The sequence below is a fragment of the Rhipicephalus sanguineus genome, unplaced genomic scaffold, assembly GCF_013339695.2.
Source record: "Rhipicephalus sanguineus isolate Rsan-2018 unplaced genomic scaffold, BIME_Rsan_1.4 Seq7625, whole genome shotgun sequence".
In the NCBI taxonomy this organism is placed as follows: Eukaryota; Metazoa; Arthropoda; class Arachnida; order Ixodida; family Ixodidae; genus Rhipicephalus; species Rhipicephalus sanguineus.
Window position 1 is genome coordinate 24,112 of NW_023615935.1, and position 24,159 is coordinate 48,270.

Below are 24,159 nucleotides of genomic sequence, written 5' to 3' on the forward strand. Positions count from 1 at the left end.
AAAGATCTTTCTAATTTGAAAACAAATAAATATTTGCAGGTCACCTACAGCTAAAACTACTAGTCATCCAATGACATTGCCTTACACTAACTACTGCAAAATACCAAGCAAGCCCAGCACCCCTCCTCCCCCCCCCTCCCTGCGGTGAAAGATAATTGGATAAGATTTGGATAGGGGGCCCTCGCCCGTTCAGGAACAAAAAATTCAAAATGGCAGCGGAAGAGCCTTAAAGAAGAATGCACACCTGTGCTTCAAATGAAATGATTTATTGGATATGCAAGAATTTACCATTTTTACTGAACATGAGCAAATCCTTCTGTAAAATTTCAAATGCTATAAAAAGGGGTGAAGGCGTTCTTCAAAAGTACCAACAATTTCAGACAACTCAGAATGCAACCCCGAGGTACCGCGCTGTAAAAGTACTAAAAAATATTGCACATATCTAAAGGCTCTCAGAACTTAGGTTCCTAGGAACCGCTCCAGCAGGATTCTGTAGCTGAGAAGAGGTTGCAAATAGATGAAAGGAGGGGAGCGGAGGCACTCGCTTGGTCATCAGCGCTTATTTGAAACCTCCTGAAACATGGAAGGGGGCGCTTGCTCGGTATTTTAAGACAAGTATTCCAATGACATTCACGTTACTTCTGTATTTCATCACATACAAGAATGCACCTTTACCAATACACTAAAGGTTACACCATATCTCGTGCTAAAATAAATGCTCAAGAATTTTAGTAGATAATGGAACCAACCTCTCTCCTTCTCAGAGGCACTTCTTCGAGCTCATCGGCATCAATCAATCTTAGAAATGGCTCCCGCATTGTTTTGATATTGAGACGCGTGGTGTCCAGGTCACCTAGGTGAAAAGCCCCGCGTAATCAGCAGAGATGACCCCCCATTATATGTTCTCACAGTGTGCATTCAGTGTGCAAGCTCCCGCTGTTGATAAACCTTCTGCACGGTGGTCAGCAATGGCGTTACAAAAAATGACCTAGTTTGCAGCAAAAAAACAATTCAAGGTCACAGAAAGTCCACAGAAGCATGCATAACAAAGCATCTGCTTATTTCAGCTGTGATGCGGCAGTAGATAGAGTTATAGGCAATGGCCTATTTGCTCCTCCACATCAAAGCACTTCTTCTTAAATGTATGAATATATATGAGTGTTAGGAGCTCAACTGTGGCAATAATACCATTTTTATTTTTTTAGCAGCTTTTTAGGTCACTCTTGTGATTTTTTAATTTACACGCACAGAAGTTTAGGCAAGCTTGTGAGACCGGCAATGTCTTCAAACCTTCAAACTGAAGATTAACACTCATAAGTGTTTAAAAACAAAATCAGAAGAAAGCATAGTGCATGTGCATGCATAGCAAATAAAGTTCAGGGACTTTTTCAACACTATTGAAGCCGATCAGATTTACTTTTGAGTGACCCTAAAAGCAGTAGCCATATACATACTGGCTTACAAAATTACTGAACTTGGCAGGTTCGTTTCAACACCAGGAAATTGATCACAGTTGCATCAAAGTGCTGTCTTCTACATTTTAATGTATACCTACCTGCAACTCTCCGCATGCGAACATCACAGGTTCGTTCGGTACCTGCGTTCTTTTGTGCCCTCCCCGCTTACTTCTGTTTGCCAGTCGCGCTAAAGGACAGCACAAAGAAACACGATGGTGCACCGGCACTAATCAGATGTCAAGCGAGTGACCATGAGACACGCGGAGTTATAAGTTTTGTTAGCCAAACTTCTTGCATAGCTTCCACAGTGTTGCATCTGATGTGTGAAAAGGAGTATAGCTTATTGGCAGCCATTTGTTAGCCTATGAGATACGCCTGTGAAATCAAATGCCTTAACCGTTATCTTTCACGTAGACCCCCTACGCATGCCAGATTGATAGGTTTGCCTACTATCTGCACTAGCAGATAAGTTTTTGTGCCTTTCTTTTCTGCCACTGTGCGTCTCTTGAATTGTTAGTCAGTGTTTGTGGTGTCTTGGACTTATTGCGTGCGTGTTTGCACATCCCGTCTTTTAGAATGAATATCTAAAACGTCTGCTAGAAGGGCCAACAAAATACATATGCAAAAAGACAAAATGATGTAGTTGTGTGCTGCAGTACTGACGCCTGAGGATGAAGTTGACCACATCGTCCGACATAGTTCATCTCTACAAGTGAACCTGCGCCATGTCTGCACATGCACTTTTAATAATAATAATAATAATAATAATAATAATAATAATAATAATAATAATAATAATAATAATAATAATAATAATATCTGGGGTTAACCTCCCAAAACTACGATATGATTATGAGAGACGCCGTAGTGGAGGGCTCCGGAAATTTCGACCATCTGGTGTTGTGAAACGTGCACTGACATCTCACAGTACACGGGCCTGTACCATTTCGCCTCCATCGAAATGCGACCGCCGCGGCCGGGATCGAACCCGCGACCTTTGGGTATGCACTTATAAGTGGGTACACTTTCGAGGCAACGATACATTTTATTACATGAACAATTTCAACACTACTGAAATACATAAATACATAGCTGCGCACATGTGTAACGTGCACGCATGTGTATACCCCTACCGAGTTACAATATCGCATAGGCAAGCAACTTAGCCGAGACAGGCGCCGGCAAGCACTTCAGCCATGCCGGCATTTTTTATTAGTGCATAACTGAAATAGTTATAATCACCTTAAAGGCACTATACAACCAGAGCTGAAAATTTCTATACAGCACACTCACCTGCTAGGGCGTAGACAAAAGCAGGGTAGTAGCCCTGGATTTTGCCATCTTCGCTTCTCCAAAACGCCTGGACTTTCTTTGTCTTGTCAAAGTCGTCTTCACTTTTCGGTGAAAACGTCTTCACAAGGCTGATGGCAATATAACCTTGTATTTGTCCTCGTATTTCACGTATGCGAACATTTTTTTCGCGCACACACACCGCCTGACCACTGCACCATGGAACGACGGCCACTACAGGATACAACTTCGTCTCGGAACGGCTGCGAATAGCTTCATCCGGTCAACAAACCAACAAACGGCACAAATCCGAATCCACTCCATGTCCGAATCAAATGTGTCCAATCTGTTGGTACTGTTGGATCAATAACGCATTTGGTCCGATCTAGAAATTCGTTTACGCAGGTGACGGAGGAATGGATTTATTGCACGTTCAAGAGAAACGAGTAAAGATATGGCTATAAATATTTGCAATGATGATGTCGTTTGAAAGGCCGGTGCTGTTATTATGTTGATACGCGCAATCAGCGCAGTCGCACTGTTGCAGTGTAGCAAGTACATACTATGAGTGCCCGCTAGTTGCCGATAAAAAAAAAAAGCACAAGCATTGTGATACCACACACCTGCCTGGGCGTTCACGAAAAAAAAAAAAAAAAGACCCGTTGTGCGCGTTTTGCGTAATTTGTGTGTATGTTTGCCCGACGTACCTTTTCGTGAGTCATTACGCACACTGAAGTGTTACAACTTTCGTGTGGCATTGCGCAGGTACAACAACAAAAAGGGCAAGAGAGAGCACATATTTTGCCACGAAACACGAAACCTATATAAAACGTTTTATAGAGGTATATAGAGGTTTTAAACGTTTTAAAGACGTTTTATGGCGGTTCTGCTTTTCGTGGGTTTTAACTGACAAATTATAGTATGCCTTGAGACGGTGTATTTGAAGCTCACCAACAGCAATGGTTCACCTAATGCCAGCGGTGTACTACGTGATGCGTTGGACTTGTAATATTATAAACATTTATTCATTCCTGTATTCTCAGAATCTTGCAAGCGTTGTAGCGCATGCAGGGAATAATTAATACAAATTAATTCTCGCTAATGTGTTCCCTCAATCTCGCGAATGGCTATCGATGTAGCAACATGTGTGCTCTCCATTGTCTTCACCGTTGCGTTTGGCTTTGCTGCGGGCTAGCATGCATATGTCACGTACACTTTCGATATGGTGGCTACTTTCGATCTACACATCGTTTCCGTTTTCAGTGTTGTCACATTTAATAAGGTCGACGGCGTACGCATTGCGGCACACTGCTGCAGTCATCTACCGGTTAATGAGGCCATCTGTACAGTTTTGTCGCGCCACATCGTGTTGCGAATCACGATAGAACAACGCACACTATATGGGGCGCATAAAGGATTTTCCTGAGATAGGGGTCACCAGGAGCGAAGTGACCTATTTTGCGGACAGGTTCCTTTGTGCTTTGCATCTTTGACAACTAAACGAACAGTGTTGGTACTTGAAGAAATCAATGCAGCAAAAGCACAGGACACGAGAAGGAGGCTGACGCAAACACCAGCTGCGACTTTATTGAAGAGAAGCTGCTTATCTTCCATTCATCCAAGAAACCTCACAATGCATGATCAGCACGTCATATGACTTACAACGTCACTCGGTGAAAGACAGAGCTGCATGCACAATCATATTATTTCTTGCCATCGTTGCAACACACTGAATCCCTTGTGAATGAGGCAAATGGACGGTGTGCTTATACGTTTATCTCCGCTTTTCCTAATGTTTAGTATGCCTCGACGGTGGACACATACACATATATGAAAACGGTTGAGTTGGTACGATGTTTCATTCTCATCGCAATATCGCAGTATACAAAACAGAAAACATCCACTTAATAGTCCAAGATCCACATGTTGCACGCTGTGGATTGAAGTGCGAAAATCACTGTTACGGACTAAACTGCAAGTCAGGCCTTCGTTTTCGGATCATTGCTGTCTACAGAAATGTTCATTTGAAACACAGGAACATCCCATTAGCACGTACACATACAGTACGTGCAGTGAAATAATGGGTGCGAAACGAATAGGTAAAGAATTACTTAAACAGATATTTCGCGCTGTTTCGGCTAGTTTTTTTATTTATTTATGGCTTTGTGCGCGTCCCTGGCGCGCCGTTACTATCACAGGACAGCTGAAGCTCTGACAAGGACATTTATGTGCACAAGCAAGGCCTAGTACAGATAACAAGCGGTAAAATAAGGCCAACTACCTAATGTTACCACCTATCTTCAAAGTGTTGCTTCAATGAGGGTGTTCAATCATTAATCTATCTAGGCGCGCCCCGTACATTTTTCTCTCTCCATGCCGTTGGACGGCTGGAGTGCAACGTTGGTTGCATGGTTGGTAGTAGTGGTTGTAGCGGTTGTAGCACGCGGGTTGTTGCACCGTGATAGCCGTCACAGGTTCCGTGTCCCAGCCAACGAACGCAAAAACTCTTGCAGCCGTACCATCCATCTATTTATGCTGCTTGCAGCGGCGGAAAGCTATGTCGCAAGCCCACCCCGTAAAGCGGCGCAAGGTGTACTTGGATCGCGACCAGCCCTTTCAGGTGCCGGCGTCAAGTTTTTACAAACGAATAAAGGACCACGCCGCAGCAACGTCAAGTGGTGCCAGTGGTGCTAGCACAAGCCGCTGCGATGGAGACGACGACTCGATAGACGCTACGGCGCCTAGTATTGTGCACAGCGACGACGACGGTGATCGAGTTGCGTCCGATTCCAGCGTACACAGCGATGACGAACGTAGCTGTGACATCAGCACGTTCTCCACGAGTGACGACGGGGAGGAAAATTCTGACGAATACAGCAGTTTTGAGGATGACGACGAGGAGGACACACCAGAGGATGAGCATGACTTTCTGCCCCAGATTTCCGGCTTCAGCCTGGAAACCTTGCCTGGCTCCCAAGTAACGAAAGCCGGTGCAGTCGCAGCGGTCATGGCATACGCCGTTGCCCACGGACTTACTTGGACAGCACTAGGTGACCTCTCTAAGCTCATCAACTTTCTCTTTGGTGCCAATGTCTTACCGCGGAGCGAGTACATGTTTAGGAAACTGTGGACTAGAGAGACAGAAGAAGTTTTGCATTACTTCTACGTCTGTGAAGCATGCAGCAATGAAATGACTATGGAAGGAAAGGTGGCCAAGTGTGCACTATGCAAGCGCACTGGAAGCCTTCAATCATTGAAAGAGCGAGGCTCATTTTTCATCATCCTAGATCTCCACAAGCAGCTCAGCTCCCTGCTCGAAAAAACGAAATCTCAATTAGAGCCACATTTGGCAAAAGTGCGGCAACATGGAACAACAATTACTGATATCACAAACGCCCAGTGCTATCGTAATCTGCAAAAAGCAAGAAACCTGGGGAATGATGATTTGACCTTGACCATTAATACTGATGGTAGCCCAGTCTTTAAGTCCTCGAAGACGTCTGTGTGGCCCCTACAATTCATTGTGAATGAGCTTCCACCACAGCTGCGGCTGAAACATCCAGTCCTTGCAGGACTGTGGTTTGGGAAGACACATCCAAACATGCAGCTCTTTCTAGACAAGTTTGTCTGTGAAGTAAACAGCGTAAAGCCAGTCCAGTGGGTTTATAACAATGAGGTTCACACATCACGCCCTTTTGTGTTGTGCTGCTCTGTGGACGCGCCTGCGAGAGCAGCTGTTCAAAACATGGTGCCCTTCAATGGATATTTTGGATGCCCATGGTGCCTTATTAGGGGCGAACATGTTGAAGGTGAGCAATGTATCATTTTCTTTGACATCTGTTGAAATAACTGAGCAAAAAAGCTTTTAGAAGATGGAGCCCCCACAGACAATGAAGCCAAGGAAGGTATGGGGGATGTTAATTGTAGTGTTTTAACTCTCTTGTAATTACCATATAAAGGTGAAGAAAGTGAGGTAAAAGGTAAAAACAGTGCAAATAGACTAGTCAAACTAAGAATCACACAGGGCAAGCACCGACTAACAACTGACTGTTTTATTCCTTCAATGTAATATAAAGGAAGAAAAGTGTGGGGTAATAAGTCATGTGCATTTTCAAGCCATTCGTCATGATACAATGTGTGGAAACTGTTAATCGACACGATTACAACTTTGGGAGTGCACCTAGGCACATGAGAGAGAGTTAATCTCGTCTTTGCTTAGTGTTATGGATGGTTCACTAACACATGTGTTGCCCCTTAGTTTAATAGCGAAAGCCTCGGCTGTCAGATGACTGTGCACGGTTGGGTATATTCCTATGGGCACCGTGCATACGTTAGGAGCCGCCACAGTCGCGCGCTTCCTCCAGCGCCACAGCGGCCACGGCAGCAGATCTGGCGGGATAAGGGAGCAGACAACGCAGGCCGTGGCAAGCCACTGCGCCGTGCTTTGGTGCTTCGCTTGAGGCGTTTCCTTTCCCGTTTGCTTCCGAAAGACGTCAAATTGTTAGCAGCTGTCCGAGAACGTAGCGTTAGCGCGGGTGCTTCTTTTCGCCAGACCTCGTGTATCCTCAGGCGAACGCGGCAACATTAAATGCATGAGCTGGCGGAAGACAACGGAGGTGACGAGCCCGTTGAGCGAAACTGCGCACGTATAATGCGGGCCGCCTCGCTCACTAAACAATCACAGCTTATCACCCTCGGGCTAACGCGGCAGCGAACTCAGCAGCAGCTTGAAACTGGCGATACCAGCAATTGCACTGTCACGGCCACTGAATGAAAAAACGCTTTCCATCGAACGGCCATGGCGCTGCATTCACTGCGCCGACTTAACCAGTGCAGCCGCGTTCGTCGTCGTGGCTCGTGTTTTGCTGCCATGGCACTGCAAAGCGTGCCAATTATTATCACGTTTGGATTCAGAGAGCTACGTGATATAGTTTCCTCCGAGGAGCTAATCTGAAGAAGGGCAGGGACCTTCTCGAAGCGGGGCACGTTCACGGCGTCGTGGAAGAGGTGTTGCTCGGTAGATTAACCATCACGGGCAAATGCACCCCCCAGGAAAAAAAAAAAACATCTATTTACAAAACTCACTTTTGTCGTCGAACGAGTGCTATCCACCGTTCATGCCGATTCCGTTCATATTCTCTAAATGGAAACCGGTAAAAACGCGTGCCCAGAGAATTCCTGTAGGGGTTATTGCACCCAACAACGCAGCAATTATTCCTGGAGTTCGGCATTCCTACGAGCAGCGGAACCGGCACAAAACGAACTGCCCGCGAAAATACCTCGCGCCGTCACAGCGGGAGCGTAGAGCGAGCAGGGGTGCAATCGCGGAGCGATGTTGTATGCTATATTATTCTTATCGTCCACCACCTGCGGCTGACTGATCGCGTTGATAACACGGACGTACCGTCGCTCTGGTCACTAGCCAAGCACGAGAAGCACGAAAAGTGTAGTCATCGTAAAAGGCATAGTTCCTTGACTTCATCCCATTGCGAGCACGTCAGAGCATCCCGCCAAATCTGCGCTTCTTGCCGCTAGGGACGCCGAGCGGAGTTACGTCTGCACGGAGCCTATGGCACTGTAGTCTCGGATCTCTGGCGTGCACCCGCTCGTGCTGCAATGGAGAGCCATGTTGCTGCCTTGTTCAAGTTGCTTATTAAGACAATGGCCTGTTTGTCCAATGTACGTCTTTGTGCAGGAGAGTGGGGCTTCATAGACTACATTGGCCGTGCATCCTACAAACAGTCTCTTGTGTTTCGTTGTACATGGAGGCTTCTTGAGCCCTTTCTGGCTGACGCATCTACAAAGTCTACATAGCTTATTGGGGGCACTAAAAAGCACTTCCACGTCCGATTTCTGGGCAATTTTCTTGATAATGTGCGAGATACCATGAATGTGTGGTATCACATTCTTCCTGGAACGGCTTTCAGGCGGTCTTTGTTTCTGTTCACTCCGTGAACCTGTGAGAGCAGCTTGTGTGCCAGGCCAAGCAGTAAATCCTCAGGGACGCAGTCTAGTCACTTGCTCACTGAAGCTCCACTGCACCTTGTGGTGGCATGACCAATTGAGGACATTTTTCAGGGTGGCGGTGGCAACAGCCCGCTTGACGAGGTTTGAGTGACCCTGTTCTGAAAAGGGACTCCTCCCTTTCATGCAGGCCACTCGAAACTTTTCAAGCGGGCTGTTGCCACCGCCACCCTGAAAAACGTCCTCAATTGGTCATGCCACCACAAGGTGCAGTCGAACTAAACTAAAAAAGAACAAGCTCTTGATCAATTCCCCTTCCTTTGTTCATTCACAGCTGAGGTCTCATTCTGGCAAGCTGGATGACTTCAGGTAGTGTGTGAGGAATTATTGGTCAGCTGCCAGCTCGTTTAAAGATCACTTATTACGTAACGCCAGCTGACAAGAGTATTGCACACTTGCTGTCATGACTGCAAGCAACACTGTCTAACACTCCCATGATTACATGCCAGGAAATATCCAATAAAGTAGACGGGAGGACAACTGTTGTGGTAGCATGGTTAGTACAGCACCAGATGCGTTATCTGAAGGTTGTACGTTTGGTACATACTAGTTGCAAGTTGTCGTTTCACACACTTCAGTTTCTTTACGTGTACATCATAATTATGTTACAGTTAACAACAAATAATGCCCCTATGCTTTCCTTGGCTTCACTGTCTGTTGGTTTCATGAGGTTGCACATAACAAAGACGACGAGCCCTTGATCAATTCCCTTTCCTTTGTTTTTGGGAGCATGTGTGTTGCATTGTTCCTTTCTATAATTTGCATGTTCAATATTTTATAGGAAGCATGAGATATGTGACCAACGAGCCTGTTGAGATGAGGACAACAGAGATGCTCAAGAGAGATATGAAGCTGGCGCTTGATTACAAGGACGTCATCAACGGCGTGAAAGGACCATCAGCATTGTTCAATTTGAAAGGTAATAAAAGGTTCACTGTGGGAATTTGCCTCTACATTTAGCTACATAACTGTCACATAGTATATCTCTGTTTGCACCCAAAATATGACCATGATGGCTCCTTTATGCAAGCACTGAAAGAGCCATACCAATTACAGTGACGAAATCATATTCTTATACCTGTTGCAGCCTAAAATGCCACTGTTCCACTACATGGATAATTACCAATTTGTTCACATTTGAGAATGTTGGCTTTGGCTCCTACATCATGTAGCAGGGAGTGTGGCAAATTTAGGATAATTAGAGCAGATAGATATACAGGGCAGACGCTATTTGAAACCACATTTTTGAAAATAAAAACATACAAGAAAAAACTCCAGCTGTTAACATAATGTTTACGTGGATTTGAAGTATTTTGTTACTTATTATACCAAATGTTAGCCTGCTTGCACATGTCCTGTTTTATCCCTAAACTTCCATATTTTTCTATCGATAGCGGACGGCTGAAAACTTGCCGGAAAGTCCACATGAAATATGCTAATATAATATATGAAAATTTATGGGTAGTCTTAAAATATTCGTACCCTAGTAATCGGTTGTTTGAATATCATGTCTTATCAAAGTTTAAGGGTAGTTACAACATTCCTTGCATAATAAGGAGACATGGAAAACATTTTATTCAAATGCAAGCATCATAAGTACCAGGAACAAGATGGCCCAACCCAGAGTGTTGCCAAAAAAAATGCATTTGGTGAAAAGTGCATGTTAAAGATTAAATTCAAAATTTTTTGTTTTGGCGAAGACATGCCGTTCTTACCGGTCCTTGTTCCAGAAGAACTCTGGAACCATGGTTGTTTTGAGAACATTGATTTGGTGAAATCATTTAGAACACAATGACCAGCAACAGCGCTGTGTTGATGGGGGACTTCAGACAATGTGCGCTTTTGAATTAACGTGACCTGGAATTTTCTATAAGCGATTTTAACGAACATCCAGTTTCAATTCAACTCTGATATTTCATGTCATGAAAGTTGAGAAAGTCAACTTCATTTCTCAAGTTCAGGGTTTTTAAAATCCCTTTAGGTTGACACACTCATCTGCATATTTAAAGTTCAGGATATTTAAAATCCTGAAGTGAATCTATCTGCCCAGCCGGGAGAAATTTTTGATAGACAATGTCAGAGGCATAGAAGGACACAACTGGCATAGTTTTGAACTTTTCTTGCTTTCTTGGGCCATGGTGATCTATGCATCTTCCACTGACTTAGAGATTGTTCAATTTTGAGATTTTTCGCTTGTATTTTCCTGCACATTATGTATTTTTGTTGTTCTCTGTTGTGAATTGTGTTAAGTCAAATAAATTATTTTTTTAGGCTTGGACCTCGTGAATGGTCAGAGTGTGGAGTATATGCACTGTGTACTTCAAGGTGTCTCCAAACAGCTGACGGAGATGATCCTGTCTTCTTCAAACTCCAACGAGCGCTTCTATGTTGGTAATGTAGCACATTGAAGCAATATTTTTTAGGCACTTGGAAGTTTTTTCAGTTTGTTCATTCATTGAGGAGCCATTTGGAATTTGGCTACATAGCTTGCAGTGTCACGTGACTGCCAAATTTTGAGAACTTTTGAATAGCAGCCATGAAAAATGTGCACTATGCCTAGTGCACAAAACAGAATGCCTGCTACCCGAAGGCAATTAGGCACTACTGCAGCTGTAGTCAGGAGGTGAGGTGAGAATTTTACATTGACTGCTTACACATTTCTAGGGGGACTGTATGAGAACACGCACACATCAAAACACATTAAAGGGGTGGTGCCACCAAATTTGTGTCTTGCGCGTTCTTTGCTGTAAGCGTTTCCTATAGCTCCAGGAAGCATGTTGCACGCACCAAGATTCATGTATTCTCGCTAAATAATTTAATATCACCTTTTGATGTGGACAACTTTCGGTTTCGGTTTCTGGGAGCCGAGGTTGGGCAGTGACGTAGAAGTGTAGGAGGCGTGGTCACGTGACCACAGAAGGCTGTGACGCACTTAGCCAGGAAGCAATCGAAACTCGGCGAGTGATGTAGCAACAGATGCTTTGCCGGTACTATAGTGAATTAGAATATATTCTAGTTCACTACAGCCGGTACGTACGTTGCGGAAGTGGCGGAGGTCCGGAGGTCACTCACGTTACTAAAGCAGATTTGGTGTGACGTCACTACAACTTTCGTTGCCCATCCTACAGATCTACGTCAGTGCTGGCGCGCTAGCGATGGGTTTCGATCGGGAGAATGGGCATTTAGGTACACTTTGGAAGTGAATTAAAATATTTTCTAAACGTTTGCTGCGTCCGACCCTTCGTGTGGAATGTCCTTACATACAGAGGAAACCCACAACAGGCTTGTTATAGCCTCGAAATTTAATGGCACCACCCCTTTAAGAAATTGGGAATCCAAATCAATAAGAATAAAAATGCACTATTTATGGTTATTTGAGGTAGGTTGAGTATTGGAAATATTCACAAGTGCTCAACACTTTCCTCTAGCAGCACTCATGCCTCTTGTACACATTTGCCTCCCTTGGTGCTCAGTTATTAGATTTCACTGTGTGGAAACAAATGACAGATGACTCTTACCAGCTATTAAGCACCCTTTGGTACCTATTGTGGAACATGCCATGTACCAATAGCAGAGATCTGTACTAGGCTAAACAGGTTTTCAAATTCTTGTGCTTGATATTGGAATAAAAGTGCTAAGATGGAACAAACAAAGGGAAAGACAAGGAACTTCACTGACTACAAACTGATTATGTACTGGAAAAGCAGTGTGTATATATGAGGGGAAGGTTAAGAAATTCAACAAACACATTATGAGGTCACAACTTAAAGGACCCCTGACACCAAATTTGGAAACTCGAGGTGCTTGTGTTGTTTGAGAGTCCTGCATGTGTGGGCAGGTCTGACCAATTACTAGTGACAAGCGTTGCCTATAAGATATTTTAATTTGGTTTTAAAGTAAGGGTGCATGCTCATCCAAGTATTCAGGTGCAGTTGACATTTTCTGTGGTTTGACGTAGACAGGGGGCCCCCTCATGAGGTTGCAGAGGTCAAGCAAGTATTGTTGGTGTCAGAACATTTGCAGGTGAGGACTATTGTTCGTCACCCTCGCTCTGTTGTCGCTCTGTTGCCAGGCTGCTCTCCAGGTAATTTTGGCTGCTTACGCCAGGAATGCTTTTCTTTTTTTCTGAGGGCGCAGGTCCCCCTATTTGAAAACAGCTCGTTTAGTGTCACCAAAGCTTGAGCGCACTTAGTCTCAGGCGCTGCCCCGCTGTGGGGTGCTAGTTTCTTATGGTATTTAGGCGGGCATTTCAAACTGACTTAAAATCGTTCTGAATTAACGGTGCTAGCATAAAGTATACGATGCGTTAGTGCATTTATGATTCAATTTTGGCATTGCCATACGCAAAGCTGCAAATCACTAGAAAAGTCGCAAACAAAACTTTCGCTGTCAGGGGTCCTTTCAGTGACTGACATGTATTCGATCTCCTTATTGAGTAGTTCTAGAGACGACCCACTTGTGAAATGCTCACCCCTTTCACTGATAACCAGTGCCTGTCATGGTTGTGCTTAAGGATGATAACATCACCAAAGGCTGGGCTGCAACCATACTTGACACAATGTGTGATGAAGTTGCTTCCTGCATCAGTTGCTAGTTTGCAATGAATTAACATCTTCTCTAAGCTGATTGTTAATGCGGTGCCCTCCTGGCCCATGCATACCGTGCCTTGTACTACAACTGTATGTTAATAAAAATATTTCTCCCTCTTAACCCTTTAATGCCTGAATTATGAAACCACCGAAGAAAAAAATTGTTTTGATTTTCCAGCTTGAAATATCAATCTTTAATTGATTCTGCAGTTAAATTATCTACAATGCAACTTTAACGCATATTTTTAGGTATGTTGCAAATTTGCGACATGCCACAGACGCGAAGATCTTGCAATAAAAAAGGTACTTCAGGACTACATAACGTGTCGTCTGCCACCTCTTGGGTGCATACACACCAAATAAAAAAAAATGATAGAATATAGAACTTACGTCACAGTGGCAAGAAAGAACGAAGTAGTGGGTGCTGTCATGTGCTTCGCACTCTCCGCCATCAGCTACACAACACTTGGTTCTAACATAGAATACCCTACACGAGAGTGCACTTCTTTTAAGAAGCCACAAAATGATGCATTACTGTTTTTCCACTGCAATCACACATATTTGAATGCAGAGCTGAAATCTTGCGTCATCACACATTTTTTCTTTTACGGACTTGTGGCAGAGTGGCAACAATTTAAGAGCTCTGCAGCAGCTTCTCACCATGCTTTGCTTCAAGATTAGACCTTGGACATGCCGCTGTTAGGTGCTCTGACTGGGGTGCAAGCACTCAGCTATATTCGAGACTTTTTATTGCAACAGACATTGTGGCTGTGTAGTTCAAGAACTGAATTCACGAGGCAAGTACACATGTAGCCATGTACTATAATGCAGATAAATTACAAGACATCAGGCTTACAATTGACCTTGATGTCAAGAAGGTATGTGCTGTCTACTTCAGTTTAAGCACTATGTTTAGTCACATCAGGCAAGTGCAGCTGCAAACTAGTAGATAGTGAACTAGTTACTTGTGACAACGTAGTGTTCAGTAGTTTTTATATATACGTAATTTACACTAATATATTCCTGTTTGCAGGTGCACCTTCAATTTTGGCTAAGGTAGAGTCACGACTGCTTGCCATAAAGCCCCCACACTGCGTGACCAGGCTGCCACGACCACTGAAAGATCGTGGCCACTGGAAGGCATCAGAGTGGAGGCAATGGATATTATTCTATGCACTCCCTTGCCTTCACGGTATCCTGCACCCCGAATATTGGAGGCACTTATCGAAGCTCTCGGAGGCAATACACATCCTTCTTCGTGAAGAATTAGACCCTTGTGATATCGACAAAGCAGGTAATTTTGATGTAACTTTAAAAGTCGTTCCCCCGCCACGGTGGTCTAGTGGTTATGGCGCTCGGCTGCTGACCCGAAGGTCGCGGGATCGAATCCCGGCCGCGGCGGCTACATTTTCGATGGAGGCGGAAATGTTTGAGGCCCGTGTACTTAGATTTAGGTGCACGTTAAAGAACCCCAGGTGGTCGAAATTTCCGGAGCCCTCCACTCCGGCGTCTCTCATAATCATATGGTGGTTTTGGGACGTTAAACCCCAGATATTATTATTAAAAGTCGTAAATGTTGCATTGACTTTGGAAGAGCTGGGGAATTATTTTGTGGCATGTTCAGTGACTGAATGGAATGAAACGTCACGTGAGAACGAGAGGTAGCAAACAGCCAGTAGGTGAAAGGCGAGTGTCCTGGAAGAATGTATTACATCTTGGTCGTCTCCTGAAGAAATTTAGAAATGTATTCAATGCATGCGTAAATATAGAATTATGATAACTGAATATCAATATTGGAGGGCATTGTTTTTCAAAACTCAAAGCTAAAGAACGTGATGACTAACAATTTGTGTTAATGGTTGATATGGTGCCATATGGTGTTGGAATATCACAAGACATTCGGTGGGAGCACTACTGCAATTTTCGCAAACCGTTGGTATGGGACTGGAGTGTGCCAGGCACAAAGCCGGCTAATTTGACTCTGCGGCCCAAGCACTTTTGTTTCAATCCGATCCAAGTCGTCTGGAAACCATTTTGTGTCTGTTCTATTGAAGGGAATGGTGTCTTCATTCATTCTCTGCTCGTTCTTTGCCAAAATTATTGAAAGCACTGCTGTTTCCGGTGTTATTCTTACGTCTGACCATCACAGGTTTGACCAATCCCGTGTGGCACAATGTTTGCTTCCTTGTGTTCTCTCATGACGTTTTGTTCTTTTCTATCACAGAAAGTGTGCGAAACGTCTCCCCTGATATCTGATAGTGCACCTTTGAACTTGGATAAACCGTAGTTATGCAAAGCCCCAAGTTGGCAAAATTGTAATTTTTTTACCCGGTAGTATCCTTCAAAGTTTACAGCACAGCTTGCATGTGTAAAGCATAATAATTAAGATGGATTGCAAAACATGTTCACTAAATTCAAGAGAGTTGCTTGTTGGGCTAGTTGGAACGTGGGTACACTCGAAAAAAGCCAGTAAAACATCGAAAAAGTGAAAACTGAGATGCAGAAGCAGAGAGAATGACACACAGTGGGCTACGAACAACTGACATTTAATATCCACAAAATGCCTCCTCCTAAGTCCGTACAGAGCATGCGCAAAAGCACCCTTATAGTGATTTGCACAGATAAGAGAGACAGGGAATATAAGACAGGTAGGGTGCTTTTGCGCTTGCTCTGTACAAATTTGGTGGAGGCACTTTTTTGAAATTAAATGTCAGTTGTTAGTAGCCAGCTCTGTGTCACTGTCTCGGCCTCTCAGTTATTCTCTTTTTGATGTTTTAGTGGCTTTCTTCGAAGGTTGACTAAGCCCAATGGAACTTTTGTCAGTGAAGAATAATGTTCGAGCTTTTCATCATATTTGCCTGGTTTTGAGGTGTTGCTTTCATTTTCAGAGGCACTCCTGGGCAATTTCGTATCCCGTTGCGAGGCACTGTACGGCACATCGTTCATGACATTCAACGTGCACGCCTTGCAGCATCTGGGGAATTGTGCACGCTCACTTGGACCACTTTGGGCACATTCTGCCTTCGTATTTGAAGGTGGAAATGGAGGCATAGTGCGCCTGGTGTCTGCTGCACATGGCCTACCGCAGCAGATCACTGAGCGTGTGATAATGACTCAAAAACTACATCAACTTCTAGACAGTTCCCTTCTATCGTCATCTGAAAAAGAAAAGTGCAAAGCGCTCATAGGATACACACCACTCAAAAATGCTCTAAACGTCTGCAGTGTGACTTTGCTGGGCAAGGGCAAAGAGCGAGGTCTCAGTGCTAACGAGCGAGAGAAACTTCTGCATTCGTGCGGCATCTCCTTAACGCAGGCAATGGAGTACGAACGTTTCGTCATGAAAAAGCAAGTGTTCCACAGCACTACCTACCAGAGAGCGTCAAAATCGGACACTACGTTTGTCAAAACTGACAGTGGTTCATATAAGCGCATCGAACACATACTGTTTTTTAAAGAAGTGGACCTATGTGCTCTTTTCTGCAGGCCACTCATCATTGCCGACACAGCTGCAGTGCCTCCTCATGTTAAAGAATGTTTCTTATCGCCAGACAGAGATTTAGAGTTGTTGCTTCCCAGGCAAGTGATTGATAGTTGTCTTTACATAAATTTAGCAAATGAAGAGAAGACGTTCATTTGCGACTTGCCAAACAAAATTGAAAGAGATTGAAAAACTGAATATGGGGGGGGGTGTAAGTACAACCTTTGTCTGTAAAGTTTCGAGAATGCTTTATTTTCTTCTTTAGAAATGATTCCCCAAAACTAATATTGGTCCATATGTGTAGCGCCATCTTTTCAGGATAACCTGAGCTGTTTATGTTAATTGCTGTGATAGCTGCTAGATGGCACTACATGTAGAAAAATACATTGTCACTAGTTGTCTGCGCGTTCTGCTGTGAGTTAATGTGGAGAGATGGACGTCCACCTCGAACAGCGTGTGAAGCCTGGAAAGAAGCCACACAGACACATGAGCTTCTTTGTGATGCTTGCAGCAACGAGACATTATCATGGGCGCGAGTTTTCGAGTGGCACAAGAGGTTCATTTCGGGGATAACGTCATTGGAAGATGACACAAGGCAGGGGTGCTCTGCAACCTCACGGAATGAAAACAATGTGGCTCGGATCAGGGAGATCGTACAGCAAGACTGCACCATTACAGTGCAGTCAGGTGCTACCATTACATCTGCTATTATTACATCTGTCATTACATCTGCTATCAGATGCTCTTGCATAAGATTGTAACTATGTACACACTTTCAAGAATAGTTGACATTCAGCATTCTTCTCTCTGTATATTTGTCTAGTGGCAGAGGCATGGCTCGGAGGCTTTCAATTAATTTGAGGCCTGGGCATATGCTGCCTTCATTTATTCTGTCACCTAAAAAATTTACCTTTTTCCAGACAAGCGTTTCTCGGGATTAAATGAGTCCTGCTTTTTGTGCCCTTCTATGCATGGTATGCAAACTTTTGTCATGCTGCACCTTGTCAGTGCCTCAAACAAAGATGTTCTTAACATAAATGTGGACTCCTGGAATGGTCTTCTATGCTCATCACCAGTGTCTTTTGAAAGACCTCATAAGCAGAAGATATACTGACGTGTAATCTCAAGGATCGATAGTGTCCTATAGGAGTGGTGAACCTGTCCAATGGGAGTGGTGATCATGATCCGTTGTGTATTTTTGTTGTGACATATCGTCATGAAAACTGAAGTTGGCATACAGCCTCGAAAAAGAAAATTGTGCGCCTGACCACCCACTTTCTGTGTCATTGCGGGTAGGCATTGAGTAGTGGTCACGTAATGTACTTTTGTTTACTTCTGTGAGTTTTTACCAGGGCCAAGGTAATTCACTATTTGATGGGTTCTTCTATCTTTGTGATGATGGACGCCTTCTCTATGCGTGCCAGTTCATTGTGTAGTGGTTTCTTAAGAGCGAGAGGTACTTTCTGAGCAGGTTGTTGAACTGGAATAACATTTGGTCACAGAACCATCTTGTATTTTCTTTGTGCACAGCCCATTCTATGAAAGCGATGCACAAATTATACTTTGGCACCTATGTTTCCACTTCGTCTGGCAGAGTGGATGTTGACAGGGACAGTGCCGAAGTTTATGCATGTATTCAAGCCAGTGAGTGCCTGACATGTTTTCAGTACGGTGAAGAAAAGGTTTTCTCTCACTGCACCGTTTATCTGCAGCGCTTGGGTGTTGATACTGCAGTGCTTAATCTCAGGCCAGAATTTTCATCTGGGAATTATGCTTCCACCTTAGCTGCAGGTGGGAGTAGCAATCTTGTTTAAATAGCTGCTTAATACCTTTGCACTGTAATGCTGAAAGTTCTGCCAATGATTAGAAAACAGATAACATACATTTTTGTGGGGATAGTGCCCACATGGTTTCTTTTTTTCTTGAACTGTAAACTTCCTGCTGGTATATTGCAGAGAATGCTCAATAACCTGTGCTTGTGCCTACTTTTTGTGATGTTGAAATAACTGTTCTTCTTTACATAATGCTAGCACATCTTTCTTTGTACGTTTTATATTACTGCAATTTTATAATTATATTTCCAGTTGTGCATTCAAGGTGTCTTTAGTGTGCTATATTGTATAATATTCACTGGGATGAACAGTGTCTCAATGCCTACTGCTGCCTACGGCTTTGCTCTGAAGCCAGCAATAACCTCAGATACATAAAAAAAATAAATGCAAGTGGCTGTGATGAGACCAAATAGTCCTGTTCAAGTTGTCTGTGAAATCAGACTGTGGGGACCAGAATTAATTAGACTTCACTGTAACGGGTAAATGTTACAAAGTGGAACACATCTGCTTCTTCTGAAATCATGTCTGGAACTGCAAGAGTTAAGGAAAAGAGGATGGAATAGAGTGAAATACATAATCGTTAAGGCTGTTCAGCTGCTCCATTATTTGAGCGTTCTGCTTCAGATAAAATATTTGACACTGGAAAAATGTCCTTTTTTGTTAACCTGTTTTGAATTCTCTAAGTTCTGTTCCAAAACCAAAATTCATTTGCTGCGAGAGTTTGCGCAGATGTTTCACCCCTGGTTGGGAAATTTTAAATAAATGTTTGATTTGCTGCATGAACCATTATACAGCTGTGTGTTAAATGTTGAATAAATACTGGTGAGAAAATTTCACTGCAACAAACTGGTTGTTGGCTTATTAATTGAGTTTGCCAAGTAAACAAAGTTTCTTGTCGGCTTACTTAAGAGCCTATTAACCACTGTGGAGTCAAAGCAAAGATGAGAACATTTTGAGAAATGTATCTCTGCTTTGTCATCATAGAACTGTGTATACTTAAGTATGATGAAAGCAGATGGAAAGGGCACTATGAGAACATTGAACTCAATCAGAGTAAGTGAACTGTTTGGGAAACATGAAGTGCATGAAGATTGGCTTAATAATGAAGCATTGACTTTTCATGGCTACTGCTACACTTGCCTGCTGGTTGGCAATTAGTACCGCACCTACCTATCTCAGTTTCTCGCACAAAAATGCGTAAACGTGATCACAGTTGCACATTTAGAACATTCCGATAAAGAGCGTTCATGCTACCACCGCATTATAGGGAAGTTTGACCAGTGAGATTTCTGTTGCACTTCAGGCAATCTATCTTACGAAAATTTGTTGTTAATTGGAAATATGTTTATGCTTATATTTATACTTAGTACCAAGTTCTAATAAACATAATTCAGTTGTTTCCCTTGAAGGAATCAATGATGCTTTTCGGAATTCATTTGGAATCTACGTTGTCACTGGTATGCAGCTAGCTCTGTTTTCCAAGATCATTTCACATTACATTTCATGAGCAGCATTATTCACGCCATTGCTTACTTTATGACGTTGCAGTGCTGCGGCTCATACATACATACTTGACATTGCATTCCTCCCCTCTCGTAATGCTACTAGAGCACATGAGGCTTGCAAAATATTCTGGCACAAACCACCTGCATTATTTGTGTAAGAAGCAACAAAAAACACCATACATATTTTGTGCAGCAGCCATTATGGTCAACTGAACGTATTGTTGCATTCCGTCATTTGCCTTGGTTGCTTAAGCTCATGCATGTTCACCATGCAATTTCAAAGCCGTTGTGAACCTCCAAATGTCAGGTGGGCCATGAAGTTCTTTGCTTTCGCACTCTACTTTAGTGCCTAATCTACTGTCCCTCCTAGACAATTTCGGAAAAAAGGATGGGCGCTTCTGCACCTCATAAGGGTTACATTTCCTTGATTACCTTTACGTGACTATTTAGGCCAGGTACAGTGGGCCCATAGTATTGAGATCACGTGTACTGCAGCCATGCCGAAGTCGGTAGATGTAGCAAAAAAATGCATGCTCTCCATTTAATAAACCAATAATCATTGCGTATTGGAACTGCAATGGAATTGTTGCCCTCTAATTGCTTGATAGAAATTGACATAAAGATGTCTTATGAGGTGATCATAGCAGAGGACACACAGGTCGAAATATGACATGTATGAGTGCTGCGGGGATTCAATTGCTCTGTGCCACAAAGCCCAAATATTCATGATACCACTTTGAGAAAAATACTACTTGTTCGTATTTATGCTTGCTTATAAAGTTAGCTCACTCAAAAGCTACTTTTGATAACTGTTACAAAGTGATTACTTGAGGTTGTTGCAGTTAATTGCAGTTGTAGAAGTAAGGAAAACATTTCTTTAAACTCCAAGTGAATATATGTGTCATTTGTTTAGTCTTAGTTGGTATACTCAAATCAATATATTCTTGTCGAGTTGCAAAACTTGGATTAACTATTAATAATTTAAGAATTAGCAGTAATGTTGAGCCTATGGTATTACTGGTTCATGCATGCAATAACACTATATAGTTGTCATTTAACACAACACAGTTTATTTGTTTCCTGTGAATCTATATAAAGACTTACGAAAAGTGCCCACAACACGTGCAAGCACTGCAGCAAGTATGATGCACGTCAGTTAATTGTTATCCAGCAAACACAATTTTTCATGACCAATTTGTTCGCTGCTTTGCAGTGCATGCCTGTACATATTACAGCCTATAAATATATGTGTATATATATATATATATATATATATATATTATATCCTACATCACCTGCAGTCCTTCACATCAAACCCATATATATTGCTTAAAATTTCTAGTATCACCACCATGGTGGGCACAGCTTCCCAACTCTGCTCACTGCTTCCCAGCATTATCACAATGGCAGGGGAGCCTCCCATGATTGTACACTATCTAGCCGCAACTCTCCACCATCACCCAGCATCCTGTCCGCTTCAAACACCTTCTGTACACCATGCCACCCAGTATGTGCTGGCATATGCACAATTGCCAGTATAACCACTATTCCACCCAGTACATGCTGGCATATATCCACCATGGTTTCCAGTATGCCACTATGCCACCCAGTACGTGCTGGCATATCCACCACGGTTTCCAGTATGTCCATTATGCCACCCAGTACATGCCGGTATATCCACCATAATTTCCAGTATAGCCACTATTATTTCCACTATGCCCACTATTCTTTCCAGTATCCACTATGGCAGTTTTTCCAATTGGGCAGTACTCGCTTGAATACTTTCGGAACGACGATGGTGTTGCCCTCGAGGTATTCCATAAGGCCCCTGAGTTCCGGGTAAGAAAGCTGTTCAGCGAAGCTGTCGGTACTTATGGTTCCCAGGAAGGAGTCATCATCCTGCTCGTCTTGCGCCGTCGGATCCACGGGGGCACGAAACAGGCAGTCGGCGTCAGAGTGTTTTTTTCCGAAGTTGTAAGCGACGGTAATGTCGAATTCTTGAAGTCTCAAGCTCCATCGTGCGAGACGGCCTGAAGGGTCCTTCACGTAAGCGTGCCAACACAAGGCGTGGTGGTCGCTTACAACTTTGAAGGGCCTGACGTAGAGATAGGGTCCAAACTTTGATGTAGCCCAAAGGATGGCAAGACACTCCTTTTCTGTTGTGGAATAGTTTGCTTCCACTTTAGATAGCGACCAGCTAGCATAATTGATAACCCTTTCTAGGCCAACAGTCTTCTGCACTAGGACGGCTTCGAGCCCTACGCAGCTTGGGGCAGTGTGGATTTCCGTATCGGCTTATTCGTCGAAGTGCGCAAGTATCGGCGGCGTTTGCAGGCGTCGTTTCAGTTCTTGAAATGCTTCAACATGTGCCGTTTCTCACTTGAATTCTACGTCGGTCTTCGTGCGTTGCGTCAGTGGCTCGGCGATCCGTGAAAAATCCGTGACGATACGGCCGCAATCATAGGCGTGCGCAGGGTTCCCCATTTGGGGGGGCAAAGGGTCGTCGCAGCCCCCCCCTTCAAAGTCAATGCATGGGGCAGATTTTGCGCCTCCCCCCTCTTAGGTGACTTGAAGGGTCAATGTACGGGACAGATTTTGCGCCCCCCCCCCCCCTCTTAGGCGATTAGGGGGGCCGACCGCCCCCCTGTGCACACGCTTATGGCCGTAATAGGTGTACAAGCCCAGAAGTAGGTGTACTGCCTTTTTGTCTGTGGGCGGCGGGAAGGCAGCTGTGGCAGTGGTTTTCCGCGGGTCTGGGCGAACTCCGGACCTGCTAATGACATGGTCGCAGAACAAGAATTTGTCATGCGCGAAGCGGCACTTGTCTGGCTTTAGGGTGAGTCCGGAGTTCTTGATTGATTGAAGTGCAGCTAAAGCACCGGAGGTGTTCGAAGTTTGAGGCAAACACAACGACGTCATCCAAGTACACAAGGCACGTCCGCTACTTCAATCCAGCCAGCGTGGTGTCCATAACGCGCTGGGACGTCGCAGGTGCCAAGCAAAGACCAAAGGGTCTTTGCTCGGTACTACCGTGAACTTGAAGAGGCCGTCTGTTGTTATAAAGGCAGTTTTCTCTCGGTCTCTTTCGTCGACTTCAATTTGCCAGTAGCCGGTCTTGAGGTCCATCGCCGAAAAGCACCTCGCGTTTTAGAGTCGATCCAGGGCATCGTCTATCCGTGGTACAGGGTAGACGTCCTTCTTCGTGATTTTGTTCAGGCGGCGATAATCGACGCAGAAGCGTAGGGTTCTGTCTTTCGTCTTCACTAACACCATGGGTGACGCCCACGGACTCTTCGAAGGCTGGATGATGTCGTCGTGTAGCATTTTGTCGACTTGTTTCTTTAAGGCCTCGTGTTCTCGCGTCGAAACTCTGTACGGGCTCTGGCGGAGTGGCCTGGCACTTTCCTATGTTAGGATGCGGTGTTTTGCGACTGAGGTCTGCCGAATTCTTGACGACGACGAAAAGCACTCCTCGTATGCAAGAACAGGGTTCTGAGCTGTTCTTGCTTGTGCTTCGGAAGGCTCGGATTGACGTCTAAAGCTGGTTGAGGAGCTCGGTTCATAGGAGTATATACGGTAGATTCGGTGAGGGCGAAATCACTGGTGGCTTGCACAATTTCTTCGATGTAGGCAACCGTCGTGCCTACATCGTGCTGCGTGCTTGAATTCTTTGCTTAAATTCGTGAGCACTACTGTTGGTTTCCCTCCACGCAGCTCGGCTATTCCTCATGCGACGCAAATTTCGTGGTTGCTCAACAAGTGCCGGTCTCCTTCAACGATGTCTTCAAGCTTTGCTGATTTTTGAGTGCCGACAGAATGATGACGCTGGTGCGAGGGGGGAGCGTGACATGGTCATCCAGCAGATTCAAGTCGTGTTTTCCATGTGACGTGTGTCGTGGTAACGCTTTTTCTGTAGACAGTGTTATCGACTCGTATCTCAGGTCGATGACTGCACCATGTGAGCCTAAGACGTCCATACCA

The 24,159-nt window shown here is 44.1% G+C and overlaps 1 protein-coding gene across 1 annotated transcript; it reads left to right on the top strand.

The window, feature by feature from the left end:
- The first annotated feature begins 5,132 nt into the window (after positions 1-5,132).
- On the top strand, positions 5,133-17,030 carry LOC119378287 (uncharacterized). Its single transcript, XM_037647474.2, has 5 exons — positions 5,133-6,556; positions 9,553-9,690; positions 11,043-11,162; positions 14,394-14,654; positions 16,249-17,030. The coding sequence occupies exons 1-5, from the start codon at positions 5,305-5,307 to the stop codon at positions 17,028-17,030; spliced, it is 2,553 nt and encodes an 850-aa protein (XP_037503402.1). The 5' UTR covers positions 5,133-5,304.
- Positions 17,031-24,159: the final 7,129 nt, after the last annotated feature.

Coding starts and splice junctions, on each gene's coding strand:
- LOC119378287 (XM_037647474.2), top strand. CDS start 5,305: ATGTCGCAAGCCCACCCCGTAAAGCGGCGCAAGGTGTACTTGGATCGC. Junction 9,691..11,042: donor AGCATTGTTCAATTTGAAAG/GTAATAAAAGGT, acceptor TTATTTTTTTAG/GCTTGGACCTCGTGAATGGT. Junction 14,655..16,248: donor TTGTGATATCGACAAAGCAG/GTAATTTTGATG, acceptor TTTCATTTTCAG/AGGCACTCCTGGGCAATTTC.